Source organism: Schistocerca piceifrons, chromosome 9 (assembly GCF_021461385.2).
Source record: "Schistocerca piceifrons isolate TAMUIC-IGC-003096 chromosome 9, iqSchPice1.1, whole genome shotgun sequence".
Lineage (NCBI taxonomy): Eukaryota > Metazoa > Arthropoda > Insecta > Orthoptera > Acrididae > Schistocerca > Schistocerca piceifrons.
In genome coordinates this window covers 182,414,941-182,435,878 of record NC_060146.1, presented here as the reverse complement: position 1 = coordinate 182,435,878, position 20,938 = coordinate 182,414,941, and the positions used below count along the sequence as shown (strand labels likewise).

General features: G+C 43.0%; 2 protein-coding genes across 4 annotated transcripts in view; both read left to right on the top strand.

Annotated features, from left to right (window-relative positions):
- Positions 1 to 4,843, top strand: part of LOC124717281 — a 35,678-nt gene extending 30,835 nt beyond the window's left edge. Inside the window, exon 6 of the mRNA XM_047244096.1 lies at positions 4,261 to 4,843. Coding sequence (XP_047100052.1) covers positions 4,261 to 4,367 — 107 coding nt within the window. The 3' untranslated portion in view covers positions 4,368 to 4,843. The remainder of the gene's footprint in view (positions 1 to 4,260) is intronic.
- Positions 4,844 to 14,127: 9,284 nt separating this feature from the next.
- The window catches only part of LOC124717279, a 32,672-nt gene continuing 25,861 nt past the window's right edge, over positions 14,128 to 20,938 (top strand). For all 3 annotated transcript variants that reach the window (XR_007005730.1, XM_047244095.1, XM_047244094.1), the window contains exon 1: positions 14,128 to 14,617. Coding sequence is in view for 2 of the 3 variants with exons in the window: in XM_047244095.1 (XP_047100051.1) it covers positions 14,297 to 14,617 (321 nt within the window). In the remaining variant the exon portion in view is untranslated. The remainder of the gene's footprint in view (positions 14,618 to 20,938) is intronic.

The following is a 20,938-nucleotide window of genomic DNA, read 5'->3' as shown; positions in this document are numbered from 1 at the left end:
ATGCAGCATATCTCTTTTGTGTCACTGATTAGAAACTCATCAAGTGAGTAATATGGCGTACATTTGAGCCACACTTCTATTGTCTGCTTAAAGTTATTCATCGGTAGTTCGCTCACAGCTTTTGGGAGTTTGTTATAACATTTCAAGCTAAGGTGTTTATGGCTCTTTTGTGTTAATGTCAGCCTTGTGTATGGTAGGTCTATGTTACTATTATTTCGAGTATTATGAACATGCACTTTAGATCTTAAAGTTCTTTACATTCTCTTTAGCATATATCAAACAATTATAAATGTATATACTAGGTACTGTCATTATCTTTATTTCTTTAAAATGATTTTTGCAACTTTGTCTTGGTGCTAGTCCTAAAATGCACTGAGTTACCCCAAAGAAGTACCCCATATTGCAGTTGTGAACGGAAAAAAACAAAGTATGTGGAGATTAGCAGATTTTTACTGATAACGTGTCTCAGCTTGTGTAATAGAAAGAGAGTTCGAGCAAGTTTGCCACATAGATAATTTGTGTGTCTGTTCCTTGTAAGTTTTTGCTCTATATGTAAACCTAGTAACTTGACATTTTTTGTATTCTGTTCAACTGGTTTCAGGGTGAAGTAAATTTCTTCAGTTTTCAATTTGTTTATTGATAAAAGGTCGGCTCTGCACCAGTCACTGCTCATTTCAGTCACCTGACTAAACATATCCATTAGCACCGTACTGAGAAATCTGGCATTAGTGGGCTATGGTAGTTGCCAACAGTATTAAGTTCAAATGGTTCTAAGCACTATGGGACTTAACATCTGAGGTCATCACTCCCCTAGACTTAGAAATACTTAAACCTAACTAAACTAAGGACATCACACACATCCATGTCCGAGGCAGAATTCTAACCTGCGATCGTAGCAGCAGTGGGGTTCCGGACTGAAACTTCTAGACCCTCTTGGCCACAGCGGCCGGCTAGCATTATGTCGCCTGCAGTTCCTCTTCGGGGCTCGTGACCATATCGATTGGACCCTAGACGACTGGAAAACCGTGGCCTGGTTAGCTGAGCCCGATTTCAGTTGGTAATAGCTGATGGTAGAGTTCGAGTGTGGCGAAGCCTAGGACCCAAGCTATCAACAAGGCACTGTGCAAGCTGGTGGTGGCTCTGTAATTGTGTTGGCTCTGTTTGCTTGGAATGGACTGGGTCCTCTGGCCACACTGAACCGATTATTGATTGGAAATGTTTATGTTCGGCTACTTGGAAACCATTTGCAACCACTTCATGTTCCCATGACAATGCGCCATGCCACCTGGTCACAATCGTTCGCGATTGGTTTTGAGGTACATTTAGGGCAATTCGAATGAATGGTTTGGCCACCCAGCTCCCATCGAACATTTATGGGACATGATGGGTAGTTCAGTTCATGCACAAAATCCAGGACAGGCAACACCTTCGCATTTGTGGTCTGCTATGGAGGCAGCATGGATCAATGTTTCCGCAGGGGACATACAACAGTTGTCCATGCCACGGCACGATGCTGTTCCAGGCAGCGCAAAAGAAAGTCCGATACGATATTAGGAGGTATCTCATACCTTTTTCCACCTCAGTGTAATGGCTATAAGCGAAGGTGATTTACGAAGATCCATATATATACTTTCAAAAGTGTTCAAAAAATGCGGTATGAATATCCCAGAAACTGAGAGAAATCCATTGGCTCTAAATGAGAAAGATCTTTTAATACCAAAAATTTCAATAAAAATGAAATAACAGAGGAGGTACAAGACTCTGTATATTTGGTTAGTGATTTCCCGCAAGTTAGAAAGTGAACAGGCATAGAAATTAATCTGGCCGTAGATGTAGTACAAAATTTCGAAACAATTTAAAAATAGCTTCTACAATTGAAAAGAATTTTTAATTCTCGATTTGCAAACACCTGCAAAAACAGAGTTTAACAAAGAGTTCCGTAGGGAAACTTCCATACATACTGCGCATAGTAACTGGACTATGTGTATTATAACGCTGGCCCACCTGTCAATAGCAGCTAAATGGTACTTATTAAGTACAACTTGGAAAGCAGTATCCTATTCAAAAGCACCATCTTTCAGTTTATTTTAATTGATTAAATATACAGGGTGGTCCATTGATCGTGACCGAGCCAAATATCTCACGAAATAAGCGTCAAACGATAAAACTACAAAGAACGAAACTTGCCTAGCTTGAAGGTGGAAACCAAATGGCGCTATGATTGGCCCGCTAGGTGGCGCTGCCATAGGTCAAACAGATATCAATTGCGTTTTTTTTTAAAATAGGAACCCCCATTTTTTATTATATATTCGTGTAGTACGTAAGGAAATATGAATGTTTTACTTGGACCACTTTTTTGGCTTTTTGTGATAGATGGCACTGTAATAGTCACAAACATGTGGCTCACAATTTTAGACGAACAGTTGATAACAGGTAAGTTTTTTAAATTAAAATACAGAACGTTTGAACATTTTATTTCGGTTGTTCCAATGTCATACATGTACCTTTGTGAACTTATCATTTCTGAGAACGCATGCTGTTACAGCGTGATTACCTGTAAATACCACATTAATGCAATAAATGCTTAAAATGATGTCCGTCAACGTCATTGCATTTGGCAGTACGTGTAACGACATTCCTCTCAACAGCGAGTGGTTCGCCTTCCGTAATGTTCACACATGCATTGACAATGCGCTGACGCATGTTGTCAGGCGTTGTCGGTGGATCACGATAGCAAATATCCTTCAACTTTCCCCACAGAAAGAAATCACGGGACGTCAGATCCGGTGAAGGTGCGGGCCATGGTAAGGTGCTTCGACGATCAATCCATCTTTCATGAAATATGCTATTCAATACCGCTTCAACAGCATGCGAGCTATGTGCCGGATATCCATCATGTTGGTAGAACATCGCCATTCTGTCATGCAGTGAAACATCTTGTAGTAACATTGGTAGAACATTACGTAGGAAATCAGCATACAATGCACCATTTAGATTGCCATCGATAAAATGGGGGCCAATTATCCTTCCTCCCATAATGCCGCACCATACATTAACCCGCCAAGGTTGCTGATGTTCCACTTGCCGCAGCCATCGTGGATGTTTCGTTGCCCAATAGTGCGTATTAGGCCGGTTTACGTTACCGCTGTTGGTGAATGACGCTTCGTCGCTAAATAGAACGCGTGCAAAAGATCTGTCATCGTCCCGTAATTTCTCTTGTACCCAGTGGCAGAACTGCGCACGACGTTCAAAATCGTCGCCATGCAATTCCTGGTGCATAGAAATACGGCACGGGTGCAATCGATGTTGATGTAGCATTCTCAACACCGACGTTTTTGTGATGCCCGATACTCGCGCAGTTTGTCTGTTGCTGATGTGCTGATTAGCCGCGACAGCAGCTAAAACACCTACTTGGGCATCATGTGGCTGAACACTTCCTGTTTCCTTAAATAACGTAACTATCCGGCGAACGGTCAGGACACTTGGATGATGTCGTCCAGGATACCGAGCAGCATACATAGCACACGCCCGTTGGGCATTTTGATCACAATAGGCATACATCAACACGATATCGACCTTTTCCGCAATTGGTAAACGGTCCATTTTAACATGCATAATGTATCACGAAGAAAATACCGTCCGCACTGGCGGAATGTTACGTGATACCACGCACTTACACGTTTGTGACTATTACAGCGCCATCTATCACAAAGCGAAAAAAGTCGTACAACTAAAACATTCATATTTCTTTACGTACTACACGAATACGTAATAAAAATGGGGATTCCTATTTTAAAAAATTCGCAGTTGATATCCGTTTGACGTATGGCAGCACCATCTAGCGGGCCAACCTTATCGCCATCTAGTTTGCGCTTTCAAGGTAGACAAGTTTCGTTGTTTGTAGTTTTTTCGTTTGACGCTTATTTCGTGAGATATTTGGCCCGGTCACTATAAATGAACCACCCTGTATATAATATACACATGTAATAAATAAAATTAAGTAATAAAGCACAATTTTCGTTTTACAACACCATACAGATTAAATTTCTTCCGTTTGTTTGCCCCTTGTTTATCTACTCCTGAAGGTACTGCTTCTTGATGGGATTGTGAAACACACTCATTGTATGAATGAATGAAACATTTGCTGTTCTGTTCTTCATATCTACCCCATACAATTTATTTCTAAGTGATACCTCATTGTATTTGATTAGCTTGACATCTGCGCACATCCTGTGTGTATCTCTCACTTTTCTTTTCCAGTCCTCAGCGTGTACTCCATCGTGGTCGTGTACAGCTACTACCGGGATCTCCGTGATAACCCACGTCCTGTCAGGCTGATTGAGGAGAGCGAGGGTGCAGAAATGTGAAGGGAGGTCGATGCAGTTGAGTGTTTGCGTCACCATTACCTGCAAATTCAGATTTCTTCTAGCGCATATAGCTATGAATGTCGAAGGAATCAAAGTAATCAGCTGTCACTTTTGGTTTGGCAGTGCATATACAAACCATGTACAACATCTATCAGGAACAGTGTCTCCATTTTAGGAGCGATATACTAATGATTCCACTTGCTGTTTCACTTTTCACAAACAGAGAATGTCATAAACAATTTCAGAGACCATTCATGTGTACAAGAATTCGTTTCACACTATTCTCAAGAGAATTTTGTATATGTCACCCTCAATTGCTGCATCTAACAAAGCACAGTATCTGCTACACAATTTGCTCGGACAAAATATACGTATTTCTTTACATTATGTGTATTTCCATTTGTGTAAGTGAATGATGATCGTCTTCATGTTACATATAGTTTGTAGATAAAATGTAAGTTGTTTCGATTATTTGCTGTTGCCGGCTTAAAGATGAATGTTTCATTGTATTTTTACTGAAATTAATAAATGACTAATTTTTACAATCCTAGCTTTACTAATTTCATTCTATAGTCAACTGCACTTCTTGGTTCCCTGACTCCCGCCTTATAATTTAATATGCGTCAGTCAATAAAAATCACAGATCCTCTAGTCGACAGGGAACGTGCGAAGATTCCCATGACCACCTCTCCATGAGGGGAAATTCTGTAAATCTTAGGAAGTGTACCAGCTTTGTTCCTACAGAAGGAGTACTGGTGAGGTTTCCGAGGTGCAGATGTGGCAATATTTCTGGGTTAGCAAGACAGAGTAATGAGAGCAAACATAGACCGCTCGTCAATGTATTTTAACGGGGTCCAGGTCTCAGCCTAACCACCCATAAGATAATGGATGTTACTGTCGGCAAAGCTTGCCCGAGCGGCTTAGGGCCCGCACTCACTGACCGACACGGTCATCGGGCAATCTCTCAACCACCGCTCGCCACAGAGGTGTGCTCTCGGAAACGTTAATACGAGGGAAAGAGCTTAATTAACATGTCACTCTGCTGAGGGTGGGAAGATTGGTGCTCCACAGTTAGAGTAGATTCCACATGCCGAGCAAGGATGTTAACAGACAATACAAAATCCACCAGAAATAAGCTTAATACTAAAATCCAGATGATCACCCATCTAGAGTACTAGCAACTATGTTCTAACAACTCATCTGTATCTGTACAATTGCGAGTATGTACAGGAAGCAAAATAAAGAAATGAAAGTCTGCTGTGCTAATCAAGTGTCCAGAGCAGGATAATACGTGAGGTACGGCCTGGAACAGGCCGCCACATCACACTACTTACTCACATACTTAGACAGTTCAAACGTTTGGGAGTTCTCCACTTGGAATCTAATTTTCCAAAATATGTTCAAAATGGTCCAAATGGCTCTGAGCCCTATGGGACTGAACATCTGGGGTCATCAGCCCGCTAGACTTAGAACTACTTAAAACTAACTTACCTAAGAACATGACACACATCCATGCGCGAGGCAGGATTCGAACCTGCGACCGTAGCAGCAGCGTGGTTCCGGACTGAAACGCCTAGAACCGTTCGGCCACACATTTCTCAGTGGTATCATCTACAAAAAATATATGTTAGATTATATATAAAACAGTATTATTGCACATATATACAATAATGTACCGGAGCTTAATGAATACTGAAATCAACAATCTCAGCATTACTCTGAGGCGGTAGACGATTCCTTCTGTAGGACTTCGACATATTTCTTGACTCCAGTTATCATACCATCCGAGTTAACCAATTTCTTCTACGGAAGACAAAAGAAAAGCATTGTAATCATACTGTATGAAATAAAACAGCTTATATATATGCTTAGGATCGAGAAACGCGGAGTACATTTGCTACAGTGGCATATACACAGAAGACCCAAAGAAACTGGTACACCTGCCTAATATCGTGTAGGGACCCCCCAAGAGCACACGGAAATGCCACAACATGACGTGGCACGGACTCGATTGATACAACTAGTGATGGCGGAAATTAATACCATGAGTCATGCAAGACTGTCCATAAATCAGTAAGAATACGAGGTGGTGGAGATCTCTTCTGGACAGCACGTTGCATGGCATACCAGATATGCTCAATAATGTTTATGTCAGGGGAGTTTTCCGGCCAGCGGATGTGTTTAAACTAAGAAGAGTGTTTCTGGAGCCTCTCTGTAGGAATTCTGGACGTTTGGGGTGTTGCATTGTTCTGCTGGAATTGCTCAAGTCCATCGGAATGCACAATAAACGTGAATGGATGAAGTGATCAGACAGGATGTTTACGTACGTGTCACCTGTCAGAGTAGACGTATCATGGGTCCCATATCACTCCAACTGCACACGCGCCACACCATTACATAGTCTTGCAGGATCTTTTTCCGGTCGCAGCGATGTCGACGATTTGATGTTTTATCGCTGAGACGTGGTTTTTACTGGTATTAAGGAAAACGTGGAAGGGAGGACGCACCAATGTAACTTTCTTTTCACACAACCTATTTATTTAATAATGTATAATAATAATTTTTTTTCTTTACAAATCAACAAATTTGTGAAATGAATAAGCTTTTAAAAGAGAAATCAAAACAAGAACAACATGTCAATAATTACAATGGCCTGGACCTGGAGCCCGCCCATTATCGGATGAAGCAGCGGTGTTTACTACCCCGCTTGACACAGTTTCTCTTATTGAATGCCCTTCTGCAACACATGAAAACGTATAAGTAATACTGATGGCGAGAGTGTTTTAATTACTCAAACAAATGCTGTATTTTTTTTTTATTTGGAAACTGTATGTCGAAAGGTTCGGGGTTAAGATGCGCACCTATGCTTAAAGGTTAAACAAGACAGTCAACAATTATGAGACTGATAAGGCTTGCTTGAAAGCGAGCAACTTTCGCACTTCAATCAGCAACAGGGTGCGACTTGATGCCAACCCGTCCCTTTTGACAGTCTTATTCTGACTTAAGTCCTGGTGACAGTTGGATGTTAATACGCCAAAAGTTAAATTGCTTCTCAGTTATGAAGGCTGCTCTGGAGGAACGTTTTAAAACATTAGGTATGAGCATTTATCACAAGAGAACTCACTCGGCGGAACCACAAGATCCAGTTAAAAATATACCGATAATGACCAGGTCTTCCAACGACAGGAACGCACAGCTTAATGCAAAAGGTAGTTCAGATTATGTCAAATACAATTGCAATCAAGGAATTGAACCGGTTAACATCTAAATCTAACCACAAGACCCCTGTTTGTCTAACGGCAACCTGTGCCTTGGTACAGTTGTTCCGGCTGTATTTCCAACCAGGAGCTGATCCATTAAAACATTAATGATCGGGTATGAACTAGAAAGGAAGGGAAATATAATATCGGAGCAAATTCTCAAACGACAACCAGTGTCTAGTACAATACTACGGTCTATATTTACGACCAAAGAGCTGACCGAGTAAACCTCTGCGGGTCGGGTACAAACCAGAAAATAATAAAGACAGGCATTATAGTAACAGGGCAAATTTTTTAGGGACCTCCAGTGTCTTAGTACAATACTACAGGCTATATTTCCGATACAAAAGAGCCGACCGAGTAAAACTCTGAGGGCCGGGTACAAACCAAAAAAGGCGGTCGGGTAGACAGTGACACACATCACCAAGGGGATTGCACAATGTTACTCCCCTTTATCAGCGAGCAACTCCATGGATCCACGGTGCGTCGCGGCGGTTACTGTCTGGTGCCGATGAAATCCAGGTAGAAGAGGGCAGCCAGCCAGGCCCATATATGTATCCAGGGAAATGCCCACATTATCACTGTCTCAGAGATGCTGTGTCCCATCGCTCGTGGGCCGACTATAACACGAAGTTCAAACTCACTTCAGTGTTGATAACCCGCCATTGTAGCAGCAGTAACCGATCTAACAACTGCGCCAGACACTAGTTATCTTACACAGGCGTTGCCGACCGCAGTGCCGTATTCTGCCTGTTTAAATATCTCTGAATACGCATGCTTGTACCATTTTCTTTGACACTTCAGTTTAGATGTCTGGTTAACAATGTCATCTATAATATGGATTACAATTCCGTGTTTGGCATGACTGTAAAGCAAGTGTGGAAAAAGAAAAGAAAATTAAATACTTACTAATACGTGGATGCTGATGTTCACTGCTGTTCCGAGACCCAATTTCACTGTGTTGTTTCATGGTGAGAAAGATACTTCCTGTGAGTACTCATCCGTTTTATGTACTAACCAAGGTACACACACTAGAGGGGCTGAGGGAGAACATGTCAGCACCCTGAAAATGCAAGCACAGAATGCTCTGTCTCACACTTATGAAATAGCAGAAATCTCTGGGGCGCACTATGAATAGCTTTGGATCCGGCGGTATTAGAGAGTGCTGAGGTATGCAGAGGCGGTTTAACAGCGGTCGTTCTTACTATAGGACGGACTGATGTGGTCGGCATGTCTTGAGTAATGATAACAGCCGTTTTTTTAATTGTCATTCATTTTTTCACCCTTTTTAACAGTAAGAATACATTTTGATATGCATTCGTAAATTTTTCAATTGCAGTCCTCAAAGTTTGTAGGACCAGACAGTCCTCTTCATCCAGATTTTGTACTTCATCTTGTTCAGACATTATTCCAGGCCAAGTGGCTGTTTCACATCAATAATCGTTGGTTGTTGCTTGTTGTTGGTTGGTTTGGGGAAGGAGACCAGACAGCGTGGTCATCATCAATAATCGTGTTTGTATGGTGGAACAACTAGAGGGTTGCGGTTATTGATGTGAAAGAGCTACTTGGCCTGGAATAATGTCTGAACAAGATGAAGTTCAAAACCTGGATGATATACAGGGTGTTACACAAAGGTACGGCCAAACCTTCACGAAACATTCCTCACACACAAATAAAGAAAATATGTTATGTGGACATGTGTCCGGAAACGCTTAATTTCCATATTACAGCTCATTTTAGTTTCGTCAGTATGTACTGTACTTCCTCGATTCACCGCCAGTTGGCCCGATTGAAGGAAGGTAATGTTGACTTCGGTGCTTGTGTTGACATGCGACTCATTGCTCTACAGTACTAGCATCAAGCGCATCAGTACGTAGCATCAACAGGTTAGTGTTCATCACGAACGTGGTTTTGCAGTCAGTGCAATGTTTACAAATGCAGAGTTGGCAGATGCCCATTTTATGTATGGGTTAGCACGGGGCAATAGCCGTGGCGCGGTACGTTTGTATCGAGACAGATTTCCAGAACGAAGGTGTCCCGACACGAAGACGTTCGAAGCAATTGGTCGGCGTCTTAGGGAGCACGGAACATTCCAGTCTATGACTCGCGACTAGGGAAGACCTAGAACGACGAGAACACCTGCAATGGACGAGGCATTTCTTCGTGCAGTTGACGATAACACTAAAGTCAGTGTCAAAGAAGTTGCTGCTGTACAAGTTAACGTTGACCAAGTTACTGTATGGAGAGTGCTACGGGAGAACCAGTTGTTTCCGTACCATATACAGCGTGTGCAGGCACTATCAGCAGCTGATTGGCCTCCACGGGTAAACCTGCGAATGGTTCATCCAACAATGTGTCAATCCTCATTTCAGTGCAAATGTTCTCTTTACGGATGAGGCTTCATTCCAACGTGATCAAATTGTAAATTTTCACAATCAACATGTGTGGGCTGACGAGAATCCGCACACAGTTGTGCAATCACGTCATCAACACAGATTTTCTGTGAACGTTTGGGCAGGCATTGTTGGTGATGTCTTGATTGGGCCCCATGTTCTTCCACCTACGCTCAATGGAGCACGTTATCATGATTTGATACGAGATACTCTACCTGTGCTGCTAGAACATGTGCCTTTACAAGTACGACACAACATGTGGTTCATGCATGATGGAGCTCCTGCACATTTCAGTCGAAGTGTTCGTACGCTTCTCAACAACAAATTCGGTGACCGACGGATTGGTAGAGGCGGACCAATTCCATCTCCTGACCTCAACCCTCTTGACTTTCATTTACGGGGGCATTTGAAAGCTCTTGTCTACGCAACCCCGGTACCAAATGTAGAGACTCTTCGTGCTCGTATTGTGGACGGCTGTGATACAATACGCCATTCTCCAGGGCTGCATCAGCGCATCAGGGATTCCATGCGACGGAGGGTGGATGCACGTATCCTCGCTAACGGAGGACATTTTGAACATTTCCTGTAACAAAGTGTTTGAAGTCATGCTGGTACGTTCTGTTGCTGTGTGTTTCCATTCCATGATTAATGTGATTTGAAGAGAAGTAATAAAATGAGCTCTAACATGGAAAGTAAGCGTTTCCGGACACATGTCCACATAACATATTTTCTTTATTTGTGTGTGAGGAATGTTTCCTGAAAGTTTGGCCGTACCTTTTTGTAACACCCTGTATATCGCGTGACTAGGCCCTCCCGTCGGGTAGACCGTTCGCCAGGTGCAAGTCCTCCGATTTGACTCCACTTCGACAACTTGAGCGTCGATGGGGATGAAATTATGATGATTAGGACAACACAACACCTACTCCCAGAGCGGAGAAAATCTCCGACCCAGCTGGGAATCGAACCCGGGCCCTTAAGATTGAAATTCCGTCGCGCTGGCCACTCAGCTACGGGGGCGGACGGCGTTGCTACTTAATCCGTGAATTGAATACCGGCTTCATTTCATTGCGAACCGTGAACCGAAGCACAATATTTCACAGATCATGGTTTCACCACTATTGAAATCAATGACTGGTTTCAGATACCAATATTGCACTTCCGAGATTGTGTATTATTTCTAGTTTCAGATGAACCGGTAAAGATACCGGTAAAGAAACACGTTTTCGTTTTTCGGACGTTTTTCAACAACAACAGACGTCAATGACTGAACACCGCAAAAATTTCGGTATAGTGCTTGCAGTGTTCGAGCAGCAGATTTTTTATTATACTCTTGTTGTAACGGCGTATCATCATTCGCCCGCAGCCACTCCTGGGATAAAGACAAATTTTCAGCAACAAAAAAAGTGGGACAAATAGGCCACGAATGATCCGCCAAAAAGCAGATAATCCGCCTGTGGATAATCGAGAGTGTACTATAATAAGAAAGTGCAGTTTTCAGAAAACTTTTAGAGAGTTCACGAATACATAGTATGGGATTTTGCCTATCATGTCACAAGTATTACTCCATGAGAATATTTGGCATGTGCTCCTAACGAATTCCATAGAAACACTAAAGAAACGGGGAAAAATTTGTCTCGTGTACTGGATGATAGCCAAGGACGTCATATGTGGACGACATTTCGTGAACAAGATGAAAGATTTTTAGAAAAACTTTATCACTTCCGAATACAAAATACCCCCTTAAATAATTTGCAGTGGTGGATAGCAAAGTAAATGAGTTCTGTAGCTTAAAACGTCTCTGTTTAATTAAAGTAAAGAGTAATAACTCAACATCCAACCTGCAGCTGTGCCATGAGGCTGCTGAGTCTTCGGGGATGTGCGAGTGTACGTAGGTATTGTGACAAAGTTTAAGAAAATGCCTACGAAGGTGTTTGGAAATGGGCTGAATATGAAAGTGAGAGTTGCACCTAGGTGAATGTAGGTATTTGAATGCCAGGCTTTTCCTTAAATTGTATGAAATTAAACAAAGTTAGGATCGAACACAGAGGCCTCCGACTAAGCAGATATTTGTCCATTGGGTAGTCTTGTGACGTTAAGTAACCTTGGATTCTCTTATGACACTGACCTGTTCATCAGCTTGGAGTGTCTCATGGCTGTTTATGACCTGAACATTGCCTAAAAGTGCATGTACATTTAGGTAATTAAGGTACAGCCTTGCACTGCTCCACTTGAGGTTCTGTGGTACTAGTAAGTCTTGTTAGATATCAAAATACCAATCTAATATGAAAACGTTCTGTTCGTTACACAGGAGCTGTTGTTCACTTTTACCATGAACAAAGAATTTCACTTGTTCTAGTATGTTTAAGAAGTAGCTTTTAAGTGCCTTGTGTTAAGCCTGTAAACTACACTGATAAGCCAATACATTATGACCACTTCCCACGACGACCCTGGATGCTGTCTGATGATGGGACGCGGTAAAAAATTATGTAAACACAGCAGACACGGAGGGAGGATCACACTGGGTTACAAATGCGGAAATCCATTGAAATAATTGACAAAGGGTAGATTATTACTACGCAGAGCCTGTGAAGGTCTGTCTCTAAAACAGCGAACCTGGTAGCATGTCCACTTGCTACTATCTGGAGCATCTACGGAGAAAGGTAGAAGAACAGTAAAATTACCACTATGCGCTAAATGGTTGGACGTCCACGAATCTTCACAGAAAGTGGGTTTCGGAGGCCTGTGTGCTCCGTAAAGTAGGATAGATGGTGATCTGTGGGGACTTCGCCGAAAGAACACAAATGCTGGAGAACATCGTTCATTGTACATTGTTGAATATGGAGCTCCGCAGCCGACCACTCCTGTGTGTTCAAATGTTGACCCAGTGACTTCGTCAATTAAGATTGCAGTGGTTACGGGATCATCGGAATTGGGCTGTCGATCAACGGAAACGTGTCGGCTCTTCGGGTGAATTACATTTTTACTACACTAGGTCGATGGTCGTGTCCACAAACGCCATCATCGAGGTGAATGTAGCTCGAAATGTGCAGCGCCCCACGGACGCCGGCTGGTGTGTAGCAATGTTATGCTATGGGAGACAATCTCCTGAGCTTGCATGGGACTTCTGGTAGTAACTGAAGACAGCTGCGAACCACCTGCATCCATTTATGCTTGATGTCTCCCCCCGGGTGCGATGTCACCTTTCAGCAGTATACCTGTCCGTGTCTCGAAGCCAGGACCGTGCTACAGTGGTTGGATGAGCATTTTGGTGAACACACATTGGTGTCTCGGCGACCAAATTCGGCCATGGCACCCATCGCTATCGGGCGCCATCGCCGGTTCAAAATGGTTCAAATGGCTCTGAGCACTATGGGACTTAACATCTGAGGTCATCAGTCCCCTAGAACTTAGAACTACTTAAACCTAACTAACCTATGGACGTCACACACATCCATGCCCGAGGCAGGATTCGAACCTGCGACCGTAGCAGCCGCGTGGTTCCGTACTGAAGCGCCTAGAACCGCTCGGCCACCACGGCCGGCCCTCCATCCCCGTTATTTACGCGAATTACATGAACAGTGAATAGACATCTAATGCGAAATGCCTCCACAAACCTACTAACGAACTGTCAGATTCCTGATACGTGGAATGACGGACAAACAAACTACTAAGCAGGTGATCATAACGTTTTAGCTCATCAGTGCATCGTGTACAAGTACATGACCTATTTTATGTTTCTCGATGATCACATGATTATAGAGGGCACTGTTGCACTGATCATAGCCGACGACATGCGGGCACCTTCGCCGACCCACTGTATTTCCTTTCACCAGTATTATTTACTGAATTTTTATGACTTCTCTTTTCGTCAGATAAATTCAATAGCTCCCGAGGTGCCCCGGGATTCCTGTTAAGCCTCATCTTTATTTTTTGTAGTTTTACACTCTTTTTTTCTCTGTTTCATCTCGAATCCTCTCATTCCCGAGCGTGGGCTTCGTGACAATTCGGTCAGCAACTGACGTGTCCGGAGCAAAGCCGCAGTTTCCTTCCTGCTCCTTAAGTGGAGTCGTTTATATTCCCCGGCCTCGCACTAATGGAGCAGTCAGTGTGAGAGGAAGAACGAATGCTGGCTTCTACAAGGAGTCTCTTGGAATTCTCTGTACGCCTTAGAAGAGCAGTCTTCCAGCTAGCGTCCACAGCTGAGTCTTCTAGTTTGCTTCGTGAGTAGGTGGCGACAATAGAATCCAAGTTCCTCTCTGCAGAGTTAACTACCGACATGGACGGTAGCGACGGCGAGAAACCGAATGGTAGTGAGCTAAACTCTGACAACAGTCAAGAAGCAATGTCAGAAGAACTTGCTATGATAGTGGATGCCTTAAATGCTGTGGACAGAGACGCCGATAATCCAGCACAAGATGAAGGCGTCGAGATGATTAGCCTCGAAAAGAACTCTTGGGAGGCGAACGACAGCGACAACGAACGGCAAAGTAGAAGGTCAGATACACTGCCGCTCGCGGATGCTGGATGGCAGTGCAGACGTGGTTCTGATGATACAGCCGGGCACCACACGGACGCAGCAACAGCACAGGCAGAATCGGTAAGTGGCCGAGCTCAAAGTGTACAGTAGATAATTACCTACGACAAATCTGATGTTGGCTCGTTTCAAATCATTATTAAAACTAAGGATTAGCATGTCGGTCATCTACATCCTATGTCTTTGGGTAGACTACAATATCGTGACTGCGATGGGGAAAATAAATTTATCACAAACATAATACCGTCAGAATGCAATCGCGGAAAAGCAGCAACTTGCTCTGGGGAAACTGCAGACACTTCCGTTCGGAGTCAAGTTTTTCAGAACAGTAACATGGAGGCTATTACTTCCTCATTCATAACGACAAGGCATGGTATCATCCTAGATGTGGACGTTACTTTGTCTGAAGAAGAAATTTGGGCAGTTATCCGGTGAAGTGATAAGAAGTGAAACATTACACTAAATCTCCTACAGTAGAAGGGAATATTTGGAAAACGCCTATTCAGTATGTCCCAAAAAAGACCAGACTGCATTTCTGTTTAGGGAATAAGATTCCAGCTGATGACCTTCGAACGTCTGTTTTCCAGTGTCTCAAGTGTTTGAGATCTAGATACTGAAGTAATCAGTATCTTAGAATAGCGTCCCCTGTCATTTTCCCCCTTGACTAATTAACTAATTAAGATGACCTATAAGGAATGTTCCTGCCATGACAGTTTACTGCGCGGAACATGCTGACAGTGCAAGTTACTGCTCACGAATTTTTGTAAGTGGAGAGGTACTTTGACCAATTCTTAACGAGAATATTTAGATAAAAATAAGAAATTCTTCCAATCCCTCTGTGGCATGAATCAGCAAACCAGTGTTTGGTAGTATTAGTTGAAAACAGTCTTGGTTGCAATTATAGTTTTTTTTTATTTATCAAGTACGCGTTTCACCTTATTCAGGCATCTTCAGGCTGATCTTAATATGGTATTTCTTACGACGATCCTATAGACAATGTAGCTAAGGGGCATCGTCGAATACATCAGGCCAATATCGTCTTCGTTAACCTCAGTAAATACTTTCTAGACGGACAAGAGTGACTCCAAGACTTGCATAACGCGTTCAAGTTCACAGGAGCAAATAATAGAATAAGATGGGGCTTAAGTAGTAACTACTTATGCAGGACTCACTCATGTCCATCTAGAAAGTATTTACTGAGGTTAACGAAGGCGATGTTGGCCTGATGTACTCGACGATGCGCCTTAGCTACACTGTCTAAAGGATCGTCCTAAGAAATACCATATTAAGATTAGCCTGAAGATGCGTAAATAAGGTGAAACGCGTAGTTGATAAATAAAAAAACTAAAATTACAACCAAGACTGTTTTCTGCTAAAACATAAAAAAAGCTTCATATAACTTACATTAAAGCAGTATCGTTATTTGTCTGTAAAGTTTATGCAGTGCATGTGTGTACGTCCGAAGGAACATTACATCGATAGCTGCAGACGCTGCACTAATGTATTTCATGCCAAAGCCAAGTCAACCTGCCGAGGAAACTAAACAATAAGTAAAAGAAATATATTCACGGTTCCAAGTACGAACAACCATCAGCTGTGTAAGGGAATGACGACAGTGCAAATTTATTCCCGATTGTGACTCGAACCTGGATTTCTCGCTTTACGCGAGCGGTCATCTTAACCTCTTTTTTTATATCATTTTCTTCGTGATTGTTCGTTCTGTTTGTTCGGGGCCGACGTCCCATGACGTTCAAGTTCATCGTCGTTCCATTAAGTCAGTGTTTCATTACAGAGGGCGACTAACCCTCTGACCGAACACGCTGAGCTACCGTGCCGGCAACCTCTTTGGCTATCTGTGCACGATTCTCGTCTAAGACTTCCATATGTCATCGGTCCTGCGTCACAACATGTACTCGTGCACACATTACGTAATTCGAGTACAGGGGAGCACATTTTAATTGGAAATCACTGCCCGATATCGGCGGATAAACATGATACTGCAGGGCCTTTGCTGTTAAGAGGAACTGTGCAATTGTTCCTTCGGACATGCATGCATATCAGGCAGCGACTTTCAATTAAAATGTCCTCCCCTCTACGGGAATCACATACCAGGTGCACCGGTATGAAATGAGCGTTTTTTGTGAATATGAAACACTAATTTTGAATTGAAAAGTAAAAACATTTTATTCAAAGTACTGACCTTTGCTTTCTATACATTTTGACCACATTTCTGGCAATTTGTGGACACCATGTCAAAGGAAATGTTCGTCTTTTGAAGCAAACCAATCAGACACCCAATTTTCGACTTCTTCGTAGGAATTGAAGTGTTCCTCAGCCAATGCGTGTCCCATTGATGAAAAAAAATGGTAGTCGGAAGGGGTCAAGTCTGACTAATACGGCGGGTGGGATAGCAGCTCCCAGCCAAGTGTTTTGATTGTATCCTGAACCAGTTTTGCTTTGTGTGCAGGTGCATTGTCGTGTAAAAAAATTACTTTGCCATGTCTTCTGGCCCATTCTGGTCTTTTTTCGATCAATGCATCAAATTGATCATTTGTTGTCTGTAGCGATTAGTATTCACAGTTTCACCGGGTTATAGAAGCTCATGATACACCACACTTTTCTGATCCCACCAAACACAGAGCATTGTCTTCTTGCCGAATCGATCTGGTTTTGCAGTCGATGTTGATGGTTGTCCCGTATTAACCCATGATTTTTCCCGTTTAGGATTTTTAAAATAAATCCATTTTTCGTCGCCAGTAACAATTCGATGCAAAATTGATTTTCTTTCATGTCTTTGAAGCAAAATTTGACAAATGGTTTTTCGGTTTTCCATCTGTCTTTCATTCAGTTCATGTGGCACCCGTTTTCCATACTTTTTGATCTTTCCGATAGCTTTCAAACGGTCAGAAATTGTTTGTTGTGCAACATTTAGTATTGCTGCCATTTGCGTCTGACTCAAAGTATCATCTTCATCCAATATTGCTTGCAATTCGGCGTCTTCGAACTTTTTTGGTGGTCTGCCACGTTCTTCATTTCTTACATCAAGATCATTATTTCTGAACCATTGAAACCATCTTTTGCATGTTGCTTCTGATAGAGCATGATCACCATATGCCTCGACAAGCATTCGATGCGACTCTGCAGCACTCTTTTTCAAATGAAAACAAAAAATTAATGCTTTCCGCAAATCATCACTTTCTGGTACAAAATTCGACATTGTTAACACGATGAAAACATATGATGTTGTTTGTTCCATGACTTGATGTATACTAAATATCTTTGACAGATGTCATACCAACCAACCAAAAAAAATTAAGGCTCGTTCACAACAAATGTTCCCTATCGACACATTTGTATCTTAACACTCATTACATACTGGTACACCTGGTAATCTGTGTGCGAGTACAGGTTGTAGGTCTGGCCATAACTCGTGCACGGATAGCCGAAGTTGTTAAGGCTACGGCTAGCGTAAAGCGGGAAATCCGGGTTCGAGACCCGGTCGAGCACAAACATTTGTTGTTATTCCCTTCCACACCTGAAGGTTGTCCGTTTTAGCAACTACGAATGCATTTCATGTATTTCATAAGCGGCTGTTGTAGTGGCAGCAGTGCCTGTTCCTCCGGACAATCTTCGAAGCACCATTCCTTCGTTCCTCTTAACAACATAGGCATTGCAATATTGTATAAATAATAAGTTTCTCCCTGTGAGGGAATCACATCGCTGTGCGAGCAATGTGGGAAGCAGACGCTAGGACATACGGAAGTTTGCGATTGCCTGTGAAGCATCTTTTGGTAGCCGAAGCCGTTAAGACAACCTCTGGTGTAAAGCTAGAATTCTGGGTTCTGTTCCCCGGTCGGGTAAAAATTGTCATCTGGCTCCAGTAAGTTGTATAGCTGTGGTGGTACTGTATTCACAATATGCGAATACATTTTCTAATTCTTGCGATTTCCCTAGTTCAATAGCAGCCAGTTTGCTTACTTCACGTAGTGTAAAGCTGTCTCGGCGACCCCATTGGTTTCCTTTATCGCCGGTCGCAGATTCTAACATACATGTAATCGACTGTAAATGATGAAATGGTAGGTGGAAAAGTCTCAACGCCACTTCAAGTCTCGAAATAAAAGGATGCCACCTTATTTTCTTTATAAAAATAAGGAAAGAGCAGTAATACACTACTGGCCATTAAAATTGCTACACCACGAAGATGACGTGCTACAGACGCGAAATTTAACCGACAGCAAGAAGGGAGGGCTACTTTGACCAATTCGTAACGAGAATATTTAGAAAAAAAAGAAAGAAATTCTTCCAATCCCTCCGTGGCAAGAATCAGCAAACCAGTGTTTAGTAGTATTAGTTGAAAATAGTCTTGGTTGCAATTTTAGTTTTTTTTTTCTTTATCTACTACGCGTTTCACCTTATTTAAGCATCCTCAGGCTGATAGGCAGTGTAGCTAAGGGGTATCGTCGAGTACATCAGGCCAACATCGCCTTCGTTAACCCCAGTAAATAGACTACTGGCCATTAAAATTGCTACACCACGAATATGACGTGCTACAGACGCGACATTTAACCGACAGGAAGAAGATGCTGTGATATGCAAATGATTAGCTTTTCAGAGCATTCACACAAGGTTGGCGCCGGTGGCGACACCTACAACGTGCTGACATGAGGAAAGTTTATAACCAATTTCTCATACACAAACAGCAGTTCACCGGCGTTGCCCTGGTGAATTGTTGTTCAAATGGTTCAAATGGCTCTTAGCACTATGCGACTTAACTTCTGAGGTCATCAGTCGCCTAGAACTTAGAACTAATTAAACCTAACCTAAGGACATCACACACATCCATGCCCGAGGCAGGATTCGAACCTGCGACCGTAGTGGTCACGCGATTCCAGACTGAAGTGCCTAGAACCGCACGGCGAATTGTTGTGTTGCCTCGTGTAAGGAGGAGAAATGAGTACCATCACGTTTCCGACTTTGATAAAGATTGGATTGTAGCCTATCGTGATTGCGGTTTATCGTATCACGACATTGCTGCTCCCGTTGGTCGAGATCCAACGGCTGTTAGCAGAATATGGAATTGGTGGGTTCAGAAGGGTAATACGGAACGCCGTGATGGATCCCAACGGCCTCGTATCACTAGCAGTCGAGATGACAGGCATCTTATCCGCATTGCTGTAACGGATCGTGCAGCCACTTTTCGATCACTGAGTCAACAGATGGGGACGTATGCAAAACAACAACCATCTGCATGAAGACTTCAATGACATTTGCAGCAGCATGGACTATCAGCTCGGAGACCATGGCTGCGGTTACCCTTGACGCTGCACCACAGACAGGAGCGCCTGCGACGGTGTACTCAACGACGAACCTAGGTGCACGAATGGCAAAACGTCATTTTTTCGGATGAATCCAGGTTCTGTTTACAGCACCATCATGGTCGCATCCGTGTTTGGCGTCATCGCACATTGGAAGCGTGTATTCGTCATCGCCATACTGGCGAATCACCTGGCGTGGTGGTATGGTGTGCCATTGGTTACAAGTCTCGGTCACCTCTTGTTCGCATTGACGGCACTTTGAACAGTGGACGTTACATTTCAGATGTGTTATGACCCGTGGCTGTACCATTCATTCGAGCCCTGGGAAACCCTACATTTCAGCAGGATAATGCACGACCGCATGTTGCAGCTCCTGTACGGGCCTTTCTGGATACAGAAAATGTTCGACTGCTGCCCTGGCCAGCACATTCTCCAGATCTCGCACCAATTGAAAACATCTGGTCAATGTTGGCCGAGTCGTGTTGAAGCTGCATGGGCAGCTGTACCTGTACATGCCATCCAAGCTCTGTTTGACTCAATGCCCAGTCGTATCAAGGCCGTTATTACGGCCAGAGGTGGTTGTTCTGGGTACTGATTTCTCAGGATCTATGCATCCAAATTGCGTGAAAATGAAATCACATGCCAGTTCTAATACAATATATTTGTCCAATGAATACCCGTTTATCATCTGCATTTCTCCTTGGTGTAGCAATTTTAATGGGCAGTAGTGTAATTGACTGCATTCAACCGCAGTTGTCTCTTACATACAGCTTAATAATGTGTTTCAGGTCGTAAATCTAAGATCATGAGGTTATAATAAGTTTACCAACAGAATTTCGGCTTGCGAAAGGCAAGATCCCGAGTTAGAGTCTCGCTCCGGAACACAGTTTTAATGTGCTAGAAAGTTTCATATCAGCGCATACTCCGCTGCAAGGTTAAAATTTCATTCTAGAATAAAAGCACATTTGACTTGTGTCCTCGACTTCTGTCAGCAGCGTGATCCGCTGTGGCCACCAAGAGCTTCAACCAGCACTTGACTTAAAGTTCAGACAGTCCAATCTCCACTTAT